The sequence below is a fragment of the Myotis myotis genome, unplaced genomic scaffold (assembly GCF_014108235.1).
Source record: "Myotis myotis isolate mMyoMyo1 unplaced genomic scaffold, mMyoMyo1.p scaffold_m19_p_3, whole genome shotgun sequence".
In the NCBI taxonomy this organism is placed as follows: Eukaryota; Metazoa; Chordata; class Mammalia; order Chiroptera; family Vespertilionidae; genus Myotis; species Myotis myotis.
Window position 1 is genome coordinate 85182694 of NW_023416335.1, and position 18127 is coordinate 85200820.

Here is an 18127-nt window from a genome sequence, read left to right on the forward strand (position 1 = left end):
ATAAGAGTGGAACATTTTGTTTTCGGAATGTGAGAAGTATGAAATACAAAGCTGCCAAAAGGCTTCCTCTGAATTGCTCTGGGACTAGGCAGGGCAGGCATTAACTTTCCCAGGGATGGGAGAAGACCAGGCAAGTCTGAGTCAGGTAACGCCCTTGGGTGAGGTCTGAGAAAGATAAAGAATTCAGATCCCAAAGATAGAGCCCATTAGACATTCCTGCGCCCCGCTGAGTCGGTTCCACAATGAAGTGAGAACATGCACGCCCCAACATTTCACGGCCTTTGGACTCGCAGGGGGGGCAGCAGGCAGGGAAGGGTCGGCCTGGTGCTGCCAGAGGTTAAACATTTGTACACCGAGAAGCCAGGAAAGGGCACCTGATTTCTCTACAGAACTGTAGCACTGCGTCTGGGAAACCTGTTGGGAGCGAATTCAGAACTAGAAAATCCAGGTCCGCACCCAGGAGCGCCCCTCCCTTCATTCCCGGATCACGCGTGGGGCCTGCCTCCCCGCGGGGTCGGCCCCTCGGCCCCGCCCACTTCCCCAACCAGCCCCGCCCCGCCCCGCCCAGGCCCCGCCCCCGCCCGGGGCTGCGCGAGCCGACTCCGCCCTCGCCCGGGAGCTGCGGGGCTGCGGGAGCGCTGCCGCAGTCGCTGCCTGCCCGCCGCCGAGCCGCCCGTGCCGCTCAGCTCCGAAAGCCGCGCCTCAAGCCCTCCGTGGGCACCCCGGCCCCGCCATGGTGAAGGTGACGTTCAACTCGGCTCTGGCCCAGAAGGAGGCCAAGAAGGACGAACCCAAGAGCAGCGAGGAGGCGCTCATCATCCCCCCCGACGCCGTCGCGGTGGACTGCAAGGTCCGAGGGCGGAGGGCCGGGCGGGCCGGGCCGGGCTGGGCCGGTGAGCTGCGCGGGGCGCGGGGCCGAGGGAGCCGGGCTCCCCCTGCTTCTCGGGCTGCGCCCCTTGCTTGTCTGGCCGCAGCTTCTTTGTAAGAAAGTGCGTGTGCAGGAAGCCGTGCCTGACGCGGGGCGGGGGGCTTGGGGGGCCTGGAGAGAGAAGGATGGAAGAACTGTGCGAGCTCGCGGCCGTCGGTGCAGTCGCGGGGCCGGGACCGGGTTCCTGCGACCCGGAGGCCAGCGGCGACCAGCAAAGCCTCACAAACAACTCCGGAGTTTGGCACTTCCTCCCGGTGTGAGTGATGTGCCTAAAATGGCTGACATCACAGCCAGCCCAAAGCCCTGCTGCTTCCTACTTTCGCTTGGAGGCTGAACAGCACTTGGACTAAGTCCGCCCACTGTAAGCCTCGTCATTTTAAAAGCATTTTCTTCTTTACCTCCTTTCCCCACGGCCCTTCGCTGTTGGCAGGTGAACTCCAGGATGGGGTCGGGAGAGGGAGCGAGGGGGGCGGGCGCGGGGGGACGGCCAGGTGAAGGTGCGCAGGGCAGCTTCTGGCTGCAGGTTTTATAACTAAAATATTGCAGCTAAAGATCAGTAATTACTATGTAGATGTGAGTGTAAAACCGACAGTTGGCTTTTATAGGACCCTTTAGGCTAAGTGAAATTAAATGTAGCAAACTTGTCCTATGTCCCTTATAAAATGTTCCTTTAATTTTACAAAACGCCTCTTTTAGTTCTAAGTAAAACCAGGAGTGAAATCATAATTGTGCTCATCTTCGTTTGCATTTTTCAAGACTTACTATCACTAGGTTAAACTAAGTTTTAACTTTTAAAAAAACTAAGTTTGTGTGCAGGCATGCGTCATACGCATTATTTTTTATATACCCTACTGAAAATTGTTACTGAAAAATAGGCCACTAATATACTATAAAAATGTTTGAGAATTTAATGTTAATCCGGATGTAGGACTGTTAGCCTGTACTTATTTTTGGAAATGTTCTAGTTAAAAACACAAAGGTCAGGGTTGATTTTAAATGTCTGCCTTGCCTTGGAATAGGAACAGTGAACTTATTCCCGAAGGATTAAGTTTGGATATTGTATTGTTTTTCTGAATCCATTGCAAACAGGCTTGGTCTTACAAGAAAATGTTTGGAATGCACAGACCATGATTCCAGTAGCAAATTATCTTAGCTCTATATTTAAGTAACATTCAGTGTACCTGAAATAGATTGATAATCAAATGCCCAGTCACAGCAGTCTCAAATACATATATATATATATAGATAGATAGGTTTTAATTCTATTATATGTCTTTTTAAATGGTATAAACAAGTATGATTCCTCCCATTAAAAAGGGGGGAGGGGAGCATCAGATGATGTCACTTCAGACAGCTTTGCTCTGTTCCCCCGAAGTGAAGAAGGTTTGAAGCTGCACAGAAATCAGAACAAATTTGCTGGGCAGCTTTAAATCCAACTTTTGACATTTACTGCCATTTCTGAAATGTTGACCCTGTTTTTAGATCCTCGGGATTTCTAACTATTTCACCATATTCACATTTTTTTGGTTATAGCAGCTATGAAAAAGTAACCATTCATAGCTCTGTGCTTTGTTTTCCATTTCTATTTCCTCAGATCCCCATATCCAAAGAAAAAATACTGGAACTAAGCTGTGAGGGCTAGAGTCTTCCTTTGTGACCACACAGCAGTTATGGATGAATGGACAGATACAAAATGATTAATTCTTTTTCTGGCTATCAGCTCAAAGATTTCTTCAGCAAGTGATAAAATACTGCTGTACATGAAAAATAGAATCCTTACAATCAGCTAGTCACTTAATGATAAATGGAAAGCGTATTTTATAACACACATTTGTGAAAGAACTCTCTCTTCATCTTAGAGCTTGGGCAGTGATTACATAATGTTCTCTGGCTCCTTGGGGTGACAGTCACCACCTAGTTTGACTGCCTGGATTCTGCACAGAATCACCCTTCTGGGGGCTTTCCTTTTGTTGAGAGGATCAAGTAAAGCTAGTTATGGACCAGAACTCCTGAACAAGAATTGGTAATACCTTTAACCCTCCTAGAACACAGTATCCTAAAAAACAGCGTTTCTCAAAATGTACTCTTTTTTTTTTTTATTAAATATTTTTATTGATTTCAGAGAGGAAGGGGGAGGGAGAGAGAGAGAGAAACATCCATGAGTAGAGAGAATTCATGGATCGGCTGCCTCCTGCACGTCCCCTACTGGGGATCGAGCCCGCAACCCGGGCATGTGCCCTTGACCGGAATCGAACCCGGGACCCTTCCGTCTGCAGGCCGATGCTCTATCCACTGAGCCACACCGGCTGAGGCTCAAAATGTACTCTTAAGGGGCACTTGCTCTCATATCATCGGGGACTCTGATTTGAAAATACAGGTTCTACTACCTTATGCTTCAAGAATTCCATCACTCCGGTCAGCTGGCTTATGTAATACGCATTCCAGTACTTTTACACTGCTCTTATCTTTTGCTGTTTCTTTAGCTCTTTTCTCACTTTAGGGTGAGAACCCACTGGAAGCAGTTTTATTGCCCCATTTTTCAATCTTGTCTTTTCAGTAACTGTTAATTCCAATAGCCATATCTGTTTATTTTTTTTTTTTTATCTCAACAAGCTGTGCTATTTTTTATTCTTTTCCTACATTTCCCCTTAACTATTTTCACCTTCCTCCACCTGTCCCAATTAGCACAAAACTCTTAGATGTGTAAAAATAGCTAAAAGTACTACCTATGTTTTGTATACCAGGTGAATTTGAAATTAATGCATGTTTTATGTTACAGGCAAAAATTATGTTTGTGTCTGTAACTTTGAACTTTGCAAAATCGTTTGTTATAGATGTGCAAATGTCAAAGAAGATACTTGATGTACTGAGTCAGATATCTCAGTTAAGTCGTTACTTAACTGTTTGGACTTGTGTTTAAGATTTTAGTAAGATAACATGGTAGGACCAAATGGTTCATAAGGACTCTTCCAGTTTTAAAATTCTATGCAGAGGCTAGGACTATATAATTATATTTGGCAGAAATTAAATTGTTTTCATTGTGGAAAATAACTACCTCCTCACCCTAACCAGACGGTTATCCTTCCTGTATTTTGCATGTTATGTTCCTTCCTCATATTAAGTAGCAATAGGTCAAAGAGAAAGGAGATGAATAGAGAGAGGTATTATGTAATAAATCAAATATTCATTTTGGGTTATGTCAGTGTAGAACGGGTGGGGGACATTTTTTCTGCCAAGGGCAATTTGGATATTTATAATATCATTCACGGGCCATACAAAATTATCAACTTAAAAACTAGCCTGCTATATTTGGGCAAACATTTAATTAGCTCACCCCTAGTGCCTTGGCAAGGCCAGACCAAATGATTTCACAGGCCTTATATGTCCCATGGGCCCGGACATCCCCACTCCGGCTGTAGAGCAATAGTTGTCAACAACTCATTTTGTTGTAATGCATAATTATGAAACACCTTTCTCAGTGTCCAGCCTGGTAAAGGCTAACGTTTGCTTCAAAGATATTCCATACGGCATGCCTTTTGCTGATAAATCATATTACCTCTTCTCGTACATTGGAGTTGTAGACATTCTTAAAAGGGATATTTTTTTTTTTTTAATCCTCACCAGAGGATATTTTTCCATTGATTTTTTAGAGAGAGTGGAAGAGAGAGAAATAAAGATCGATGTGAGAAACACATCAATTGGTTGCCTCCTGCACGAGCCCCAAACAGGGCTCAGGCTGAGGAGGAGCCTGTAATCTGGGTACGTGCCCTTGACCAGAATTGAACCCAGGACCTTTGGTCCAGAGGCCTATGCTCTATCCACTGGGCCAAACTGCCTAGGGCAAATGGGAGATGTTTATCAAATTAAAGTGTTTGTGGGGGCGAGAAGATGGGGCAGGATGGAAGCTTGAGAAAAAGTGAAATACTAACCCAGTAAGGTCTAAGTTACCCATCAGAAAATGGCTATTTGGGCCCTTATTCTTGACACTTACTGGCATTTCCTATTTGCATTAAACCGGGCTAGAGGGTTTTATAATTTAGCTTTTTTGGTGGTGGTCTTTGTTTTTCTGATTTTTTTTTTGGTGGTTGGGGGCAGAGGAAAGAAGGAACAAAATATGTGATGACATTTACTGAAATGTGTTGATCTTCACAGAGGGGATTGGGAGCTTGGTTCTCCTTGACAAGTGCATATCATTACCTAGTGTTTGTAAACATCAGTCTGTAAAAGCTTTGCAGGCATTACATTTGGTTCTCCATGAGGGTATTGATATGTGAAGAGAAGCTTTAGTACTGGGAGATAAATTATTTGCTCTGTACATGCCAAGTGACTTGGCAAGACCTCCTGTGTACACATGCCCCATCGGATACTGCTACTGCAGAGCGTGGACCAGGTTGCATATTATATAGTTGGAGGACAAGTTATCTGCTTGGGGTATTCCCAGTGTCATCTTAAACATATTTTCTCCTGACTAGACACGCAGGTATACTATCCTTGGCAAAATCATACACTTTTAAGACATTGTGGAATTCAACTCTCATGTAAGAAAGAGGTTTAAGTGTGTAGAAGTACTTTTGAACAGAAATATCTTTTGGAACACACAGTTATAAGCCTTTTTAAGTTGATTTAGAATTTAACTTAAGAGGTTTTCTTTATGTATTGCTGAAGTTTGACTTGCTTTTAATGTACATTGAAAATGTTATAAGTAGTAATTGTGGGACATTTTCTTTTAGTGCTATCGAATCGTAACTTAAATAACTGAGGTGTCTATTTGAAAGGCATGCTGTTTTTTCAACAGGAAATATTTTCTGAATTCACATTATAACTACTGGTACTTGGACTGCTTTGTCTATCTTTGTTATCAGTAGGGGATGATCCAGGAAAAATTTCTCCTCCGATACATTGATGAATTTATTCTCCTAAACTTGTTGGCACTTTTTATTAGTGCTCAGACTGAAGAAGTTAAGGACTTTGCCCTCGAAGATATTCTTCAGGCCATAACTGCTGTCTGTTAAATAAAGGATTTGACAATTTTGAATTTCTGAATGAGGTTGTTGTTTATACGTTGTAGAAAATAGTAATACTGCAGCTATATTTTCAAGAAGCTTATATTATGTGTGAAGACTTATTTTCTTGGCTCTGTTTTGTTTTTTGTACAAAGCTTAACAATGAGAATCACTTACAGGGTAGACTGCTGAAAGTTGAAAATTGGAAATTATATTAGAGATATGACCCTAAGAAAAATCATTGAAAAAATATGTAATTGTGATTATCCTCTTTAATCAGTATTTATGGTACATATTCTTAATTGCTTTTAGGAAAACTACAATAAAATTGTACTTTCTAACAATTGCATGAATAAAATTATTTTAAACAATTGAAGACTTTTTGTGCTCTTAAATTGAGTAGAGATAAAAATAACTTTTAGGGAGCATTTCTATATTCTACCATTTGGGAGGAAATCAAGAATATTCTTAAGCAGAAGAATTTCAGTCTTGAGTTACAGAAATGAGGAAATTACTCTTTATGATAGAGGGATTTCTAATTTTTCATTGATTTCTTTTTTTACTTTAATGCTGATAAGTTTCCAGCAGTAATTTTATGACTTAGAGCTAATGAAAATATATCAAGAAAAATTAATGTTGAAGTTAAAACACTAACATTTTGAAGTTAAATATCTTGGAAACTTGTTTGGGAAATTAATACTAAGTATGGTGTTATATATTTAATACTTTGAGGTTTTGAATATTTGCATAAGCCTTTTTGGCATAGTTTTGATGGATTTTTGTATTTTTGAATGTTTAACTTTTAATGCCAAAATCATTTTAAGAAACTTAAGTCTATGTTTTGCAGAATGAGTTAAAAATAGGTTAAATCTTGAATTTATTTTTTTCTTTAAATATGATTATAATGTTTAAAATTATCTATACTAATAAAAGGGTAATATGCTAATTAGACTGGGTTGACTGGACATCTTCTGGTTGTCCGGTCCTCCTTCCAGACAAAACCATGGTGGCGGGGCCGAGACAGAGGCGGTTAGGGGCATTCAGGCCCTCAGGGGAGCAGTTAGGGGCGATCAGGCTAGCAGGGGAGGGCGGTTAGGGGCAATCAGGCCAGCAGGGGAGGGCAGTGAGGGGTGATCAGGCAGGGAGGCAGAGGTGGTTAGGGGTGATCAGACAGGCAGGCAGGTGAGTGGTTAGGAGCCAGTGGTCCCAGATTTCAAGAGGGATGTCCGACTGGCGGTTTAGGCCCCACAGGGATTGGGCCTAAACCAGCAGTCAGACATCCCCCAAGGGGTCCTGGATTGGAGAGGGTGCAGGCCAGGCTGAGGGGACTCCCTCCACCCCTCCTTCCATGAATTTCGTGTTCCGGGCCTTTAGTTTAATATAAGAGCCAAAAAAGTGACATCCAAAAGAAGACCCATCTTTATGCTGGGAAAAATGATTTTAAGAGCTAGTTGATTTAAGATCTGCATTTCATAATATTTTGTTAGCCAACCCTTTTCTAGTATTTCTGTTCTGCTGTATATACTACTCCATCAGATTTTGTAGGAAAAAAATCATTTTTTTCTTGCTTTCATTTTAATGCTAGAAAAAATTTTCCCAGGCCCATCAGTTTCAGCTAGTGTAATGCTAGTCATATAAAGCAAAAAGGGCAAACTCCATGCCTCCTGGGCACAAGAAAATGAATTAGCAAAGCTGGGTGTTTTGCATATTAAACAAGTTAGAACATTGTTCATTTTTAATATGGATTCAGTGTTGCTCAGCCCTCTAATTTTTAAGCACTAGAATCAGGGTTTTTATTTGAAATATTATTGTTAAATATTAACTAATTCATACAAGCATTTTAGGCAAAAAGACACTAGAGGCCTGACATGGACAGCTGTTTTAGTTTCCTTTGTAGTGAAGAGCCGTGCTGGTAAATTATGGTCCATGGGCCCAAATATAGTCTGCTGCTACCAATTTTTATATGGCACATGAGCTAAGAATGATTTTTACATTTTTAAATGGTTGGGGGAAGAATCAAAAGAATATTTTTTTCCTTTTTGCCCCAGTCCCCTCAAGCAGAAGAGAGGTACAGTTCAGGACAATATTGTCAAGACTTTATGATTAAGAGTATAAATCCTGCCTTTACCACTGTGATACTTTGGTAAGTTATTTCAACCCTGTCTCAGTTTCTCCATCAGCAAAATAGGGAATATGATAATCTAAAAGCTTATCACAATGCTGTAACAGAGTAAGACTCCATAAATACTAGCCGCTATTATTGTTATTACTACTATTAGAGTTACTACAACTCTAACTTTGTTACAGGGTTTTCCATTCAAACAGTTTCATGATGCGAGACAAATGTAGTATCTATCCAGTTTTCCTTTTTGCTTTTGATTCAGCTTTGCAGATATCACTGGTTTTAAGTTAGCTTACCTTAAATATTTTTAGAAGTAACAGACTTTAAGAAATAAATTAAGCAAAGCAGTTATTAATTTTTTGCTTTTATAGATTAATGCCTCAAACCTAAAGCCATTTTCAGATACTGTTAGGTCCTACAGGCAAATGATAATACTGTAACCTGTATATTAATTTGGGCAAGTCAGAAATCCTCCCAAGCTTGTGTCCTCATTTGTAAAATACAGTTGGTGGTACCAACTTTGCATAGTGTTGTGAAAACAACACTCTGTTGAAACTGTCAAGTGTTAGTGCTTTTGCCCATTTTATTCCCTTTATTCTTGCTTTGTAATATTACTCTCCCTCACATGTCAATTATATAACAACTAGAGGCCTGGTGCATGAAATTCGTGCACTGGGCAGTGTGGGGACGGGGAGGGTGTCCCTCAGCCTAGCCTGTGCCCTCTCGCAATCCGGGAGCCCATGGGGGATGTCTGACTGACGGCTTAGGCCAAGCGGGCCTAAACCATCAGTTGGCCATCTTTAGTACTGCTGTGGAGGCGGGAGAGACTCCAGCCACAGCTGCTTGCCAGCTGTGAGCCTGGCTTCTGGCTGAGTAGTGCTGCCCCTGTGGGAGTGCACTGACCACCAGGAGGCAGCTCCTACGTTGAGCGTCTGCCCCCTGGTGGTCAGTGTGATGACTGGTCATTCTGATGTTCAGTTGATTTGCATATTAGCCTTTTATTATATAGGATATTCTTGCTATTTCACACATAGGCCCCCACCAACTGGAGAGGATGCATTCCTACAACATAAAAACTCTTTAGCACAGTGAATTTCAACCAGTGTGTCATGAGAATTTTTAAAACATACAATACCTGATTATTTAGTCAGGGGGACTGACCCCTTTTCACATAGATTTAAAAAAAAAAAAATGACAGCCAATACAATAACCGTCTGGTGTGAATGACTCAAAATTGTATTTATTTTTGTCAGATTGGCAAAAAATATAATATATTTTTTGGTGTGCATAGAATTTTAGTAATTAGTTTATGTGTGCCATGAAATGAAAAAGGTTAAAAAATTGCTTTAGCATTCAGAAGCTAAGTAACATTGTTTTCTGTTTTTGTAGCATTCTTTACTTAGCTTAATAGAAGGCAGCTGGATTCACATATCAGCTTCTGCAGCCGGCCTGTTGTACTATCATCCACTTAGCTTTTGGAAACTCCACTGTACACTAGTCTGAGAGTAATGAAGAAAACATTGTCTTAGTTTTATTATAAGAATAGTTCTAACAGGTGGGTCCTGTGAAAGGGTGTTCCTAGACCACATTTGGAGAGCTTCTCTAAATACTTGCATATACTGCTGATTCATTGTTTGTGGGTTTTTTTCTGTTTTTTGTTTTTTGCAATATGTATTGCCTACTGGCTTCCTAATAATAAAAAAAGTGAATATTTAGCTTTTTCTATATACTTTTCTATATTGCACATAATCTATTTTCCTGGTATAGTTATAGTAATTTCTGGTTAAATTTATATTCTTTGTTTTTATAATTGACATAAACATTATTCACATCTGAGTAGTATAGAATGACTTTATACTACCTTTCTCATACAAAACCTTTTTATTATTTGATAATTGCTCCTTAGACTGAGAGGGAGAATTGCTTATTTTTCTATGTACTTATTGCTGATTCATCTTCAGACTCTCTGACAGTAGTATAATTGCTTTTCTGTATGTACAGACTTATCAGGTAGCTTGATCATGTTTCCTGTTTTCTTGGTGATAGTCCACTTGTTATTCTTCAGTGTTATCATCTAGACTGGTTACACTCCAACCATGTTGCTATGCAGATGTCCTGAGGGTAATTGTTATCCTGGATTTGAATGAACTTTGCCTCCAACCCCTGTTGGATCGATAGTTTTATGAATCTGAGATCAATATTTTTGAAACCATGCATGCCTGAGAATCTTGATCCTCACATTTAATTAATAAATCATCTGGGTATAAAATTCTAGGTTAGTAATTTTTCCCTCCAGCATTTTGTTATCTTCTGGTCTGATGCCATTCTAATTCCTGGTTCTTTGAACATGGCCAATTTTGCTTTACTTTTTTCCTCTAGAAACTTCAGATGTTTTTCCTTGTGCTTTCAACTTTCAAATTTTTATTGACATAGTTTGCTGTCATTCATTTTTATTCTCTGTATTTAGGTTTATTTTGTTTATTCTTTTTACTATTACTCTGTCCAGCTTTCAGGAAGATGTAAAGATAAACATTTAACTGGAAATCAATAGGACTTTGAATTTTGCTATCTTGATAGCTTTTTAAAGATTTATTAGACTATGTCTTAAACATCAAAAATGGACTTAATGATAATTAATAATAGATAATGGAAACCAGCTGCATTATTAGCACTAGTTTAAGGTCAGACAGGATTGCCTGGAGAGAGAGATATAAGGCATTTTCTGGTTTTCCTCTTTAAAGCTCCAAAACTGTCTTCTTTAGAGTAACAACTCATCACCAACTTTGTGGTTTTGCCTTGTGGCTTTATCACTCTTAACTTTACTTAGGCTTCATTTTGTACTTAATATCTTTTTCATTTATTTTGACATGCTTATATAAGCTGTTGTGCCTGAATTATTTTTCTTTATTGTTTTTTGCTTCTGTGCATATGATTTTAATACTTTTTTATTACTATGCTTTGATGAACAGTAGATAAAAATCTGGCACAGCACTTATTATGTGTGTGGTTTAATTGAGGTAAACCCATTATGATGCAGAATTCTGTAGAAACTCAGGCTATGTTTTTGTTGTTGTTGGATATGAGTATTATCCAGTTTTGACATCATGTCACTTTACCTATTACCAGAATTAATTTGCCTGAGTTGTTAGTCAGGTGGTTGACCTAATATCTTCATGCTTCCTCTTCCCTAAGATGCACATGGAGTCAGATGATATTTTAGGCTTTATTAGTTCTGTGATAATACACAAATAATTTTACTTAACTTTTCTGGCTTTCATTATATTTATAAATATAATATAAAATGATGTATTGGACTAAAATGCCTTTTCATGGTCCTTCCACATGGAAGCTTTTCTTTCTGAGAACTAAACTGATCATATATTCAGAGACACCTATTGCATGGCCAGACACTAGACTAGGAATTTTTAAGTTACTAAGCGGCCCCAACGTTTGAGAAGCACTTAGTGTAGCTGAGATAGACTAACCAATTATGTAAACCAAATTAATCACAACCTATTTAAATGTCTGTATCTGCTTTCACAAGAAAACAACACCCTTGTATCCAAGAGCTAGAAGGCTGGTGGAATGAGGGAATAAGATCAAATGACTACTGAGTATTTATTGTAGATGCATTTGATACTTAGGCATAGGGTTCAAAGCACTTTTAATTTTATTTTATGTGTTAATCCTCACACCAGGATATTTTTTTTCCCATTGATTTTTAGAGACAGTAGAAGTAGCAAGGGAGGGAGGGAGCGAGAAACCAGAAGAGAAGAAGAGAAACAGAAAAGAAGAAACAATAATGTGAGAGAGACATACGGATTGGTTGCCCCTGCACACGCCCAGACCAGGGCTGGGGATCCAACCTGCAACCCAGATGCTTGCCCTTGACCAGGAATGGAACCCACAGGGTGACACTCTAACCACTGAGCCAGGGCTCAAAGTACTTTTTACATTTCACTCTATAGAGACAAATATCCCCCATCTCAAGAACTGGATTTATTTTTCTAGTAGTCATGTATTAACTTTGAAATTTTTCAACTTGGTCAGAAGATACAAGTTTCCATTTAAATTATTTTATGCTTTTAATAGAATATACTAGGAATTTTCTTATAAAAATTCTGCATTTTAAATGGCATTATTCATATTTGAATATGAATGTGTAATTCTCTTGTTGAGTAACATTAAGATCCAAGGTTTAAACAAAAATGAGTCTAGAACAGGTTTGCTTTCCCCCCTCTAATCTTTACACTTAATGTTATAGTGAATTATAGAAATTATTATTCCTATCATACCTAAAATTTTCAGAAAGACAGTTGACATTCTTATTAGGAACAATATGAACTCATGATTAGGCAGTGGCAGAAGAAACCTATTTTGACCAATTTATTCCTGGTAAAGGCTACAATTCACAATAAGTAGCATATGTAATACCATTGTTTATAAATCTGCCTGTAAGTGCTGGTCTAGACTTTCCTTTTGACTACCCATTGCCTTTAAATCTCACCAATATGAATTTTATATATATATATATATATATATATATAAAAGAATAAAAGATTTTTAAGGTACATATTCATATATTAATATTCTGCTTTGTTCCTAATGATATAAAAGAGAGTGAGTTATGATCTAGCACTAAAAGCATTTACAGCCTGATTTTTTATTTCTGACCTATTTTCTAAACATAGACCTGTGCTGATTATATAGAATGAATGCCAATATGTGGTTCAGATTTTATAGATTTCTTAAAATAGTTAGATTGTGACACAATGGCTTTAAATTTTAATTTCTTTTTGTGCCTGTATTGCTGCTTGTATATTGTAGGATTTTTTAACAGTAAAGGATGTTCATTAATGAGAAATGTGTTTTGTAGACATTGTAATTTTAGATTAATTTCTCATTTTTAAATCTCCCCCTATTCCAAGTACAGAATAGTATAATAACTCTATTCATGTAATGATAGTCACTTGAAAAACTGCTTTCTTTTGCTATGTCAGACACAGCATTGCCCATGTGGACTTTTGTCACCATAGCTGAGATTGTAGCAATCTTGTTTGAAAAGTCAAATACTGATTTAAATGAATAAGAAAATGCAAACAAACGTTTGCTGTCTTTATAGCTTAAAAATAATAAATTGGAGCAATCTCTGACATAACTTTTGTGCGTCTAAGATTATAGTTAGGAGAGCATTTTGGAATTTTTAAAGTAGATTTTAAATGATAACCAAGGTTTTTGTTTGTTTATTTTAAAATTCTTACTGGAATGGAAAGGGATTTAATTTTGTTGTCCAGTAATGTAAGTCTTTTTGCAATTGGCCTTTTCAATAGTAGATTGCTTTTTTTTTTTTTTTTGTAGATTGCTTTTTATTTGCTTCAACCTTAGTAGATTTTTATTTCAGCTTATCTCTCTCAGCTAAATCAGCTGGTGAAGGAAATGACAGCTGTCATTTATTAAGTTCGTATTTACTATGTACCCAACAATGATTTAAATGCTTCATATATTTTCTCATTTAATCCCCACAACAACCCTATCAGATAACGCACACTTATGATGAAGTAATTGAGATGGGAAAGTTAAAATACCACTTGTCCAGCTGTTTTTCGTCCTCTAAAATTTTGACATTTCTTGTCTGATATCAATCTTATTTTTCTCTTCTTTTTCTTACAGATTTTTACCTTTTTCAGCTTCTTTAGTATCATTTAATTGGGTCTTAGGAAAAATAAAACACACACACAAAACCTGTCCTTGCTGTTCATAAGTTGAGAAAGGAAAGGAATTCGAGTTTACTGGAGTATTGAATACTGGAAAGTTTGGCCTTTTTAGGTATACAGTTCTGGCAATTTTGACAAGTGTATACAGTCATATACAGAATATTTTCCTCAAATCCCCCACCCCCCCCAAAAAAAAAAAAAATCCTTCATATCACTTTGTATTCATTCCTGTCTCTCACTCCTGTCCCAGTTTTCTGTTCCTAGAGTTTGCCTTTTCTAGAATGTCATATAGATGGTATTATAACCTATGTAGCCTTCCGTCATTCTCATTGTTTTATCTTTTCTGGAAACTGGGAGTTGTCTGGAACAGCTCTTTGATTCCTGTAGCCCTTGGACCAGAGTTTTCTTTGGGCTTATCCAATCCCTGCTCTTCTCTGCCACCATTTTTTTTTTATTTGCTGATGCCAACTGTTTGGATTTGTTTTTAGTAAAAGAATGCCTGTTCTGTTATTTAAAAAATTAAGGTGCTTTATTAACCATATTAATCTAGTCTCTAAAACCCAGAACTCAAAATCCTTTATATGGGGAACTGGTTTAGACCAGTTGTTTTATAAAATTGGGTTCTCGGAAGGGAGCATCCCTAGTCATAGCTAGAAATGAAGGTCAAGGTTCAAAACCCTGTGATGTAGAAAAGAACTTGGAATGTTTTGTTTTCAACTAGGGACAAAAATGATGCGAAAGGAGTTGAGAAAACTAGACCATTAATCAGAAATCCATTTTTAAAGATTTGAATCATCTGATTTTTCAAAATGTTGGAGACTAATTCTGTATTTTGGAAAACAGTACACAGACCAAACGGCACATCCATGGGCAGCTGGCCTGTGCATCCCCATATTTATCCATATTACCACATGAAAGGGTTAAGGAGAATAAAACGGGAAAGAGAAAAACTTATTGTGCTTAGCAGATATCTTGCAGAAAGCTTGCAGCCTTGAGCACCGCATAGTCCAGAAAACCACTAGCTATCTGACGCTGGGAGGAACCAAGGACAACTGGACCCTTAGCGGCTTACAATCAGCAAAAATTAATAAAAACCTTTTCTCTCCCTGCTCTCTTTGCTGACTCCATTTTGTCAGACTCAGCCCACCTGCACACAGGTGCCTGGAATAAAATCTTTTCTTATATATATATGTTTCTTTATTGATTTCAGAGAGGAAAGAAGAGGGAGAGAGAGATAGAAACATCAATGATGAGAGAGAATCATTGATTGGCCGCCTCCTGTATGCCCACCACTGGGGATCGAACCCAAAACCCAGGCATGTGCCCTTGGCCGGAATCGAACCTGGGACCCTTCAGTCCACAGGCCAACGCTCTATCCATTGAGCCAAACCAGCTAGGGCAATAAAATCTTTTTTGATACATTATGGCCTCATGTCATAGGTGCATGACCCCGGCCCACTCTGAACCTTTCACCAAGTACGTTTTCAAATGTGCATTTCTAAATAACTAAATTTAGTTCAGAAGGTTCAGTAGCTCATGTTACTCTGAGTTGAATAAATTATATTGGTTCTTTTCTATATTTCTGTCTCATTTTTATACCTGAAGTGTTTATGATGTCACTTTTTTTTAATGTAATATAATTTTTAACCCTAAGAGATATTTTTTTTTCTTAGTACTTTGGTTCTTAAAGCATTGTTCATTTGCTATAATAATGCAAAATAGTATATCTGAGAGCTTTTGAAAAAATGTTTTTTTCATTCTTCCTAAAAAGGAGGCTCAAATAGAAGTGCCTGAGTATGTAAATTGCTTTGTTAGTATGGGATCAGAATAAAAATTAGATGAAAACCGTTGCATTTTGTCTGAGTTAAGTTTATAACTGAAGCACATTTCTGAGGCTCCTTAGGGAAATGATTAAGGTGACCTAATTCTTAACTAATTGAAACACCAGAAGAGATTTTGTCCTTCATTTTGCTTAAGATGTAATTAAGCAATTTTACTTTATCATAAAGATTTATTTGAACTAGAAATTAGTACCGTGCAAGACTGAAAATGCTTTTGAATGCCGTGTCTTTCTATACCTGCTGTTGAGGAATGATTGTAGGCCAGCGTGTGCTTAGTGTCTTCAATTATAAACTGGGGTAAAAACTTGAGGTTTTAGAAAGATTAATGAAATGATAATTGTACAGCACCTGCGGGAGATCTCTTACCTCACATTAGCATAATTTAAGGTGAACCAGTTTTATTGCAGTACATAGGGAGGTTATGTTTCTGCAATTTGTTTTAAATTAGGCCAGGTAATGTTATATACCCCAGTGAAGAAGCTCCTGTTCACGAGTGATTTTCTTGTTGATTTTTTGTTGTTCTTTAATTAAGAAGTAATCATAGCACTGGCCAGCGTGGCTAGAGCACCAGCCTGCGCACCTAAGGGTCTAGGTTCGATTCTTGGTCAAGGGCACGTACCTGGGTTGTGCGTTCACTGCCTGCCCCCCATCAGGACATGTGTGGGAGGCAACCAGTTGATGTGTCTTCTCTCACATAGATGTTTCTTGTCCCTCCTTCCCACTGTCTCTGAAAAAGCAATGGAAAAAATATCCTCAGTTGAGGATCAATAAACAAAAAAAAATTTAAATAATATAAGCATACAAAAACAAAGAGAATCTAATATTTTATATTTTTAAAGTCTTAGTATTTACTCTATGTATTACGCATATTACTTGGTTTGTGTTTTGTTTTGTCTTTTGTTCAGCATTATGTTTCTGAGATTTATCTCAAAATCAGCAATGCTAGTTGATTTCATTTTAACTATTATTATATGAACCTACAATACTTTATTCTCCACTTGATGGATATTTAGGTTATTTCCAATATTCTTAATGACAATTCTACAGTAACCGTTATTGGAGTTATATCTTTATGTATGTGCACAAAAGGATATCTAAGGCTATAGTCCTAGGAATGGAATTGCTGGTCATAGGTATGTATCTTTAATTTTATTAGATGCCGCCAAGTTATTCCCCAAAGCAATTGTACTGACTCCTGTCAATTCTATGAAAGGTTTCAATTCTCATTGTTCCATACTTCTCCAGCCTTTGGTGGTGTTAGATTTTTATTGCCTGATATATAGGATTTCTGTTGATTTTTCCCTCGTTCCCCATATTGAAATAAAATTTACATGCAATAAAATTGACCCATATTATATGTACAATTTAATTGAATTTGTGGTAACTGTATAAAGTCGTATTTCACCAAAACATTCAAAATATGAAACATTTCCATTAGGCTAAAAGGTTTCCTCATGTCTTTTCAATCTTCCTTCACCAGCCCTTGGCCATGGCAACCACTAACTTGCTTTTTGTCACTATAGTTTTGCCTTTTCTGGAATTTCATAAATATGGAATCATGCAGTAAGTAGTCTTTTGCATTGGGCTTCTTTCACTTGCATGTTTTTGATTCATTATAAATATACCACAATTTATCCATTCATCAGTGGATATTTGTGTTTCTATTTTGAGACAATTATGAATAATGACTCAGTTGATTTTTAAATACTGATCTTCTACAGTCTTGCTGAACTTTTAATTGGTTTGAATAATTTGACTTTCGGATTTTCTACAGTTATATCATTTACACCTGGCAGTTTTGTGTTCTCTTTCTTAATCTTTATATCCATTCGTGTTCTTGTCATTTGTGTACTAGCTAGGATCTCTAGTACAATGTTGAAAGGAAACAAAAAATCAATTTTAGTGGGCATTCCTCATATTTTTGTATTGAAAGGGCATGGTATAAGTCTGAAGTTTCACCATTAAGGGTGAGGTTTGATACAGGTTTCTTATGACTAGCTTTATTTATGTTAAGGAATCTCACCTCTTTTTTGCAAAAAGATTTTATTACGAATGGGAATTGGAGTTTGACAATTGTATTTTCTACATATTTTGAGATGGTTGAGGGGTTTTTCTTCTTAAATTTTATATGTGGCTTTTTTCTTTAAGCTTACTCTTTCAAGTGTTAAAATTTAATTATTTAAAATACACTTAATAAATTGCTAGTTTAAAACTTATCTATCTTGAATATTCTTTAATTCCTCTCCATGACACAGATTGTAATATGGCATGTCATTTATTTGTCATGCATAAGTTAACTTTGGCTGTAAATTGCTTAAGATATGAGCCATGTCTTAATCAAGATATGAGTCAGGTCTTAATCACACTTGAATTTCCCATAGGTTCTAGCACAGTACATTGCAAATAACAGGCCCTTAATAAATGTTGAACAGGGCTAAGTACTTAGGGCTGCTGTTCTTTGCTAAATAGCCACAAATTCATATGTTGCACCACCCGTATCATTATCATGCTGGCTACTA

At 37.8% G+C, this 18127-nt stretch overlaps 1 protein-coding gene and 1 long non-coding RNA gene across 4 annotated transcripts in view; both read left to right on the forward strand.

The window, feature by feature from the left end:
- Window positions 1–623: 623 nt before the first annotated feature.
- Window positions 624–18127, forward strand: part of ITM2B (integral membrane protein 2B) — a 28038-nt gene continuing 10534 nt past the window's right edge. Inside the window, exon 1 of one of the 3 annotated variants that reach the window (XM_036301384.1) lies at window positions 624–850. In XM_036301384.1, coding sequence (XP_036157277.1) covers window positions 734–850 — 117 coding nt within the window. In that variant the 5' untranslated portion in view covers window positions 624–733. Of the gene's footprint in view, window positions 851–1026; window positions 1290–18127 lie in introns of those variants that run through there. The other 2 variants (XM_036301385.1, XM_036301386.1) reach the window with 2 other exon arrangements.
- LOC118651819 lies at window positions 7156–14876 on the forward strand. Its single transcript, XR_004966355.1, has 2 exons — window positions 7156–8074; window positions 9443–14876. It is a non-coding gene; the product is annotated as an uncharacterized LOC118651819 (long non-coding RNA).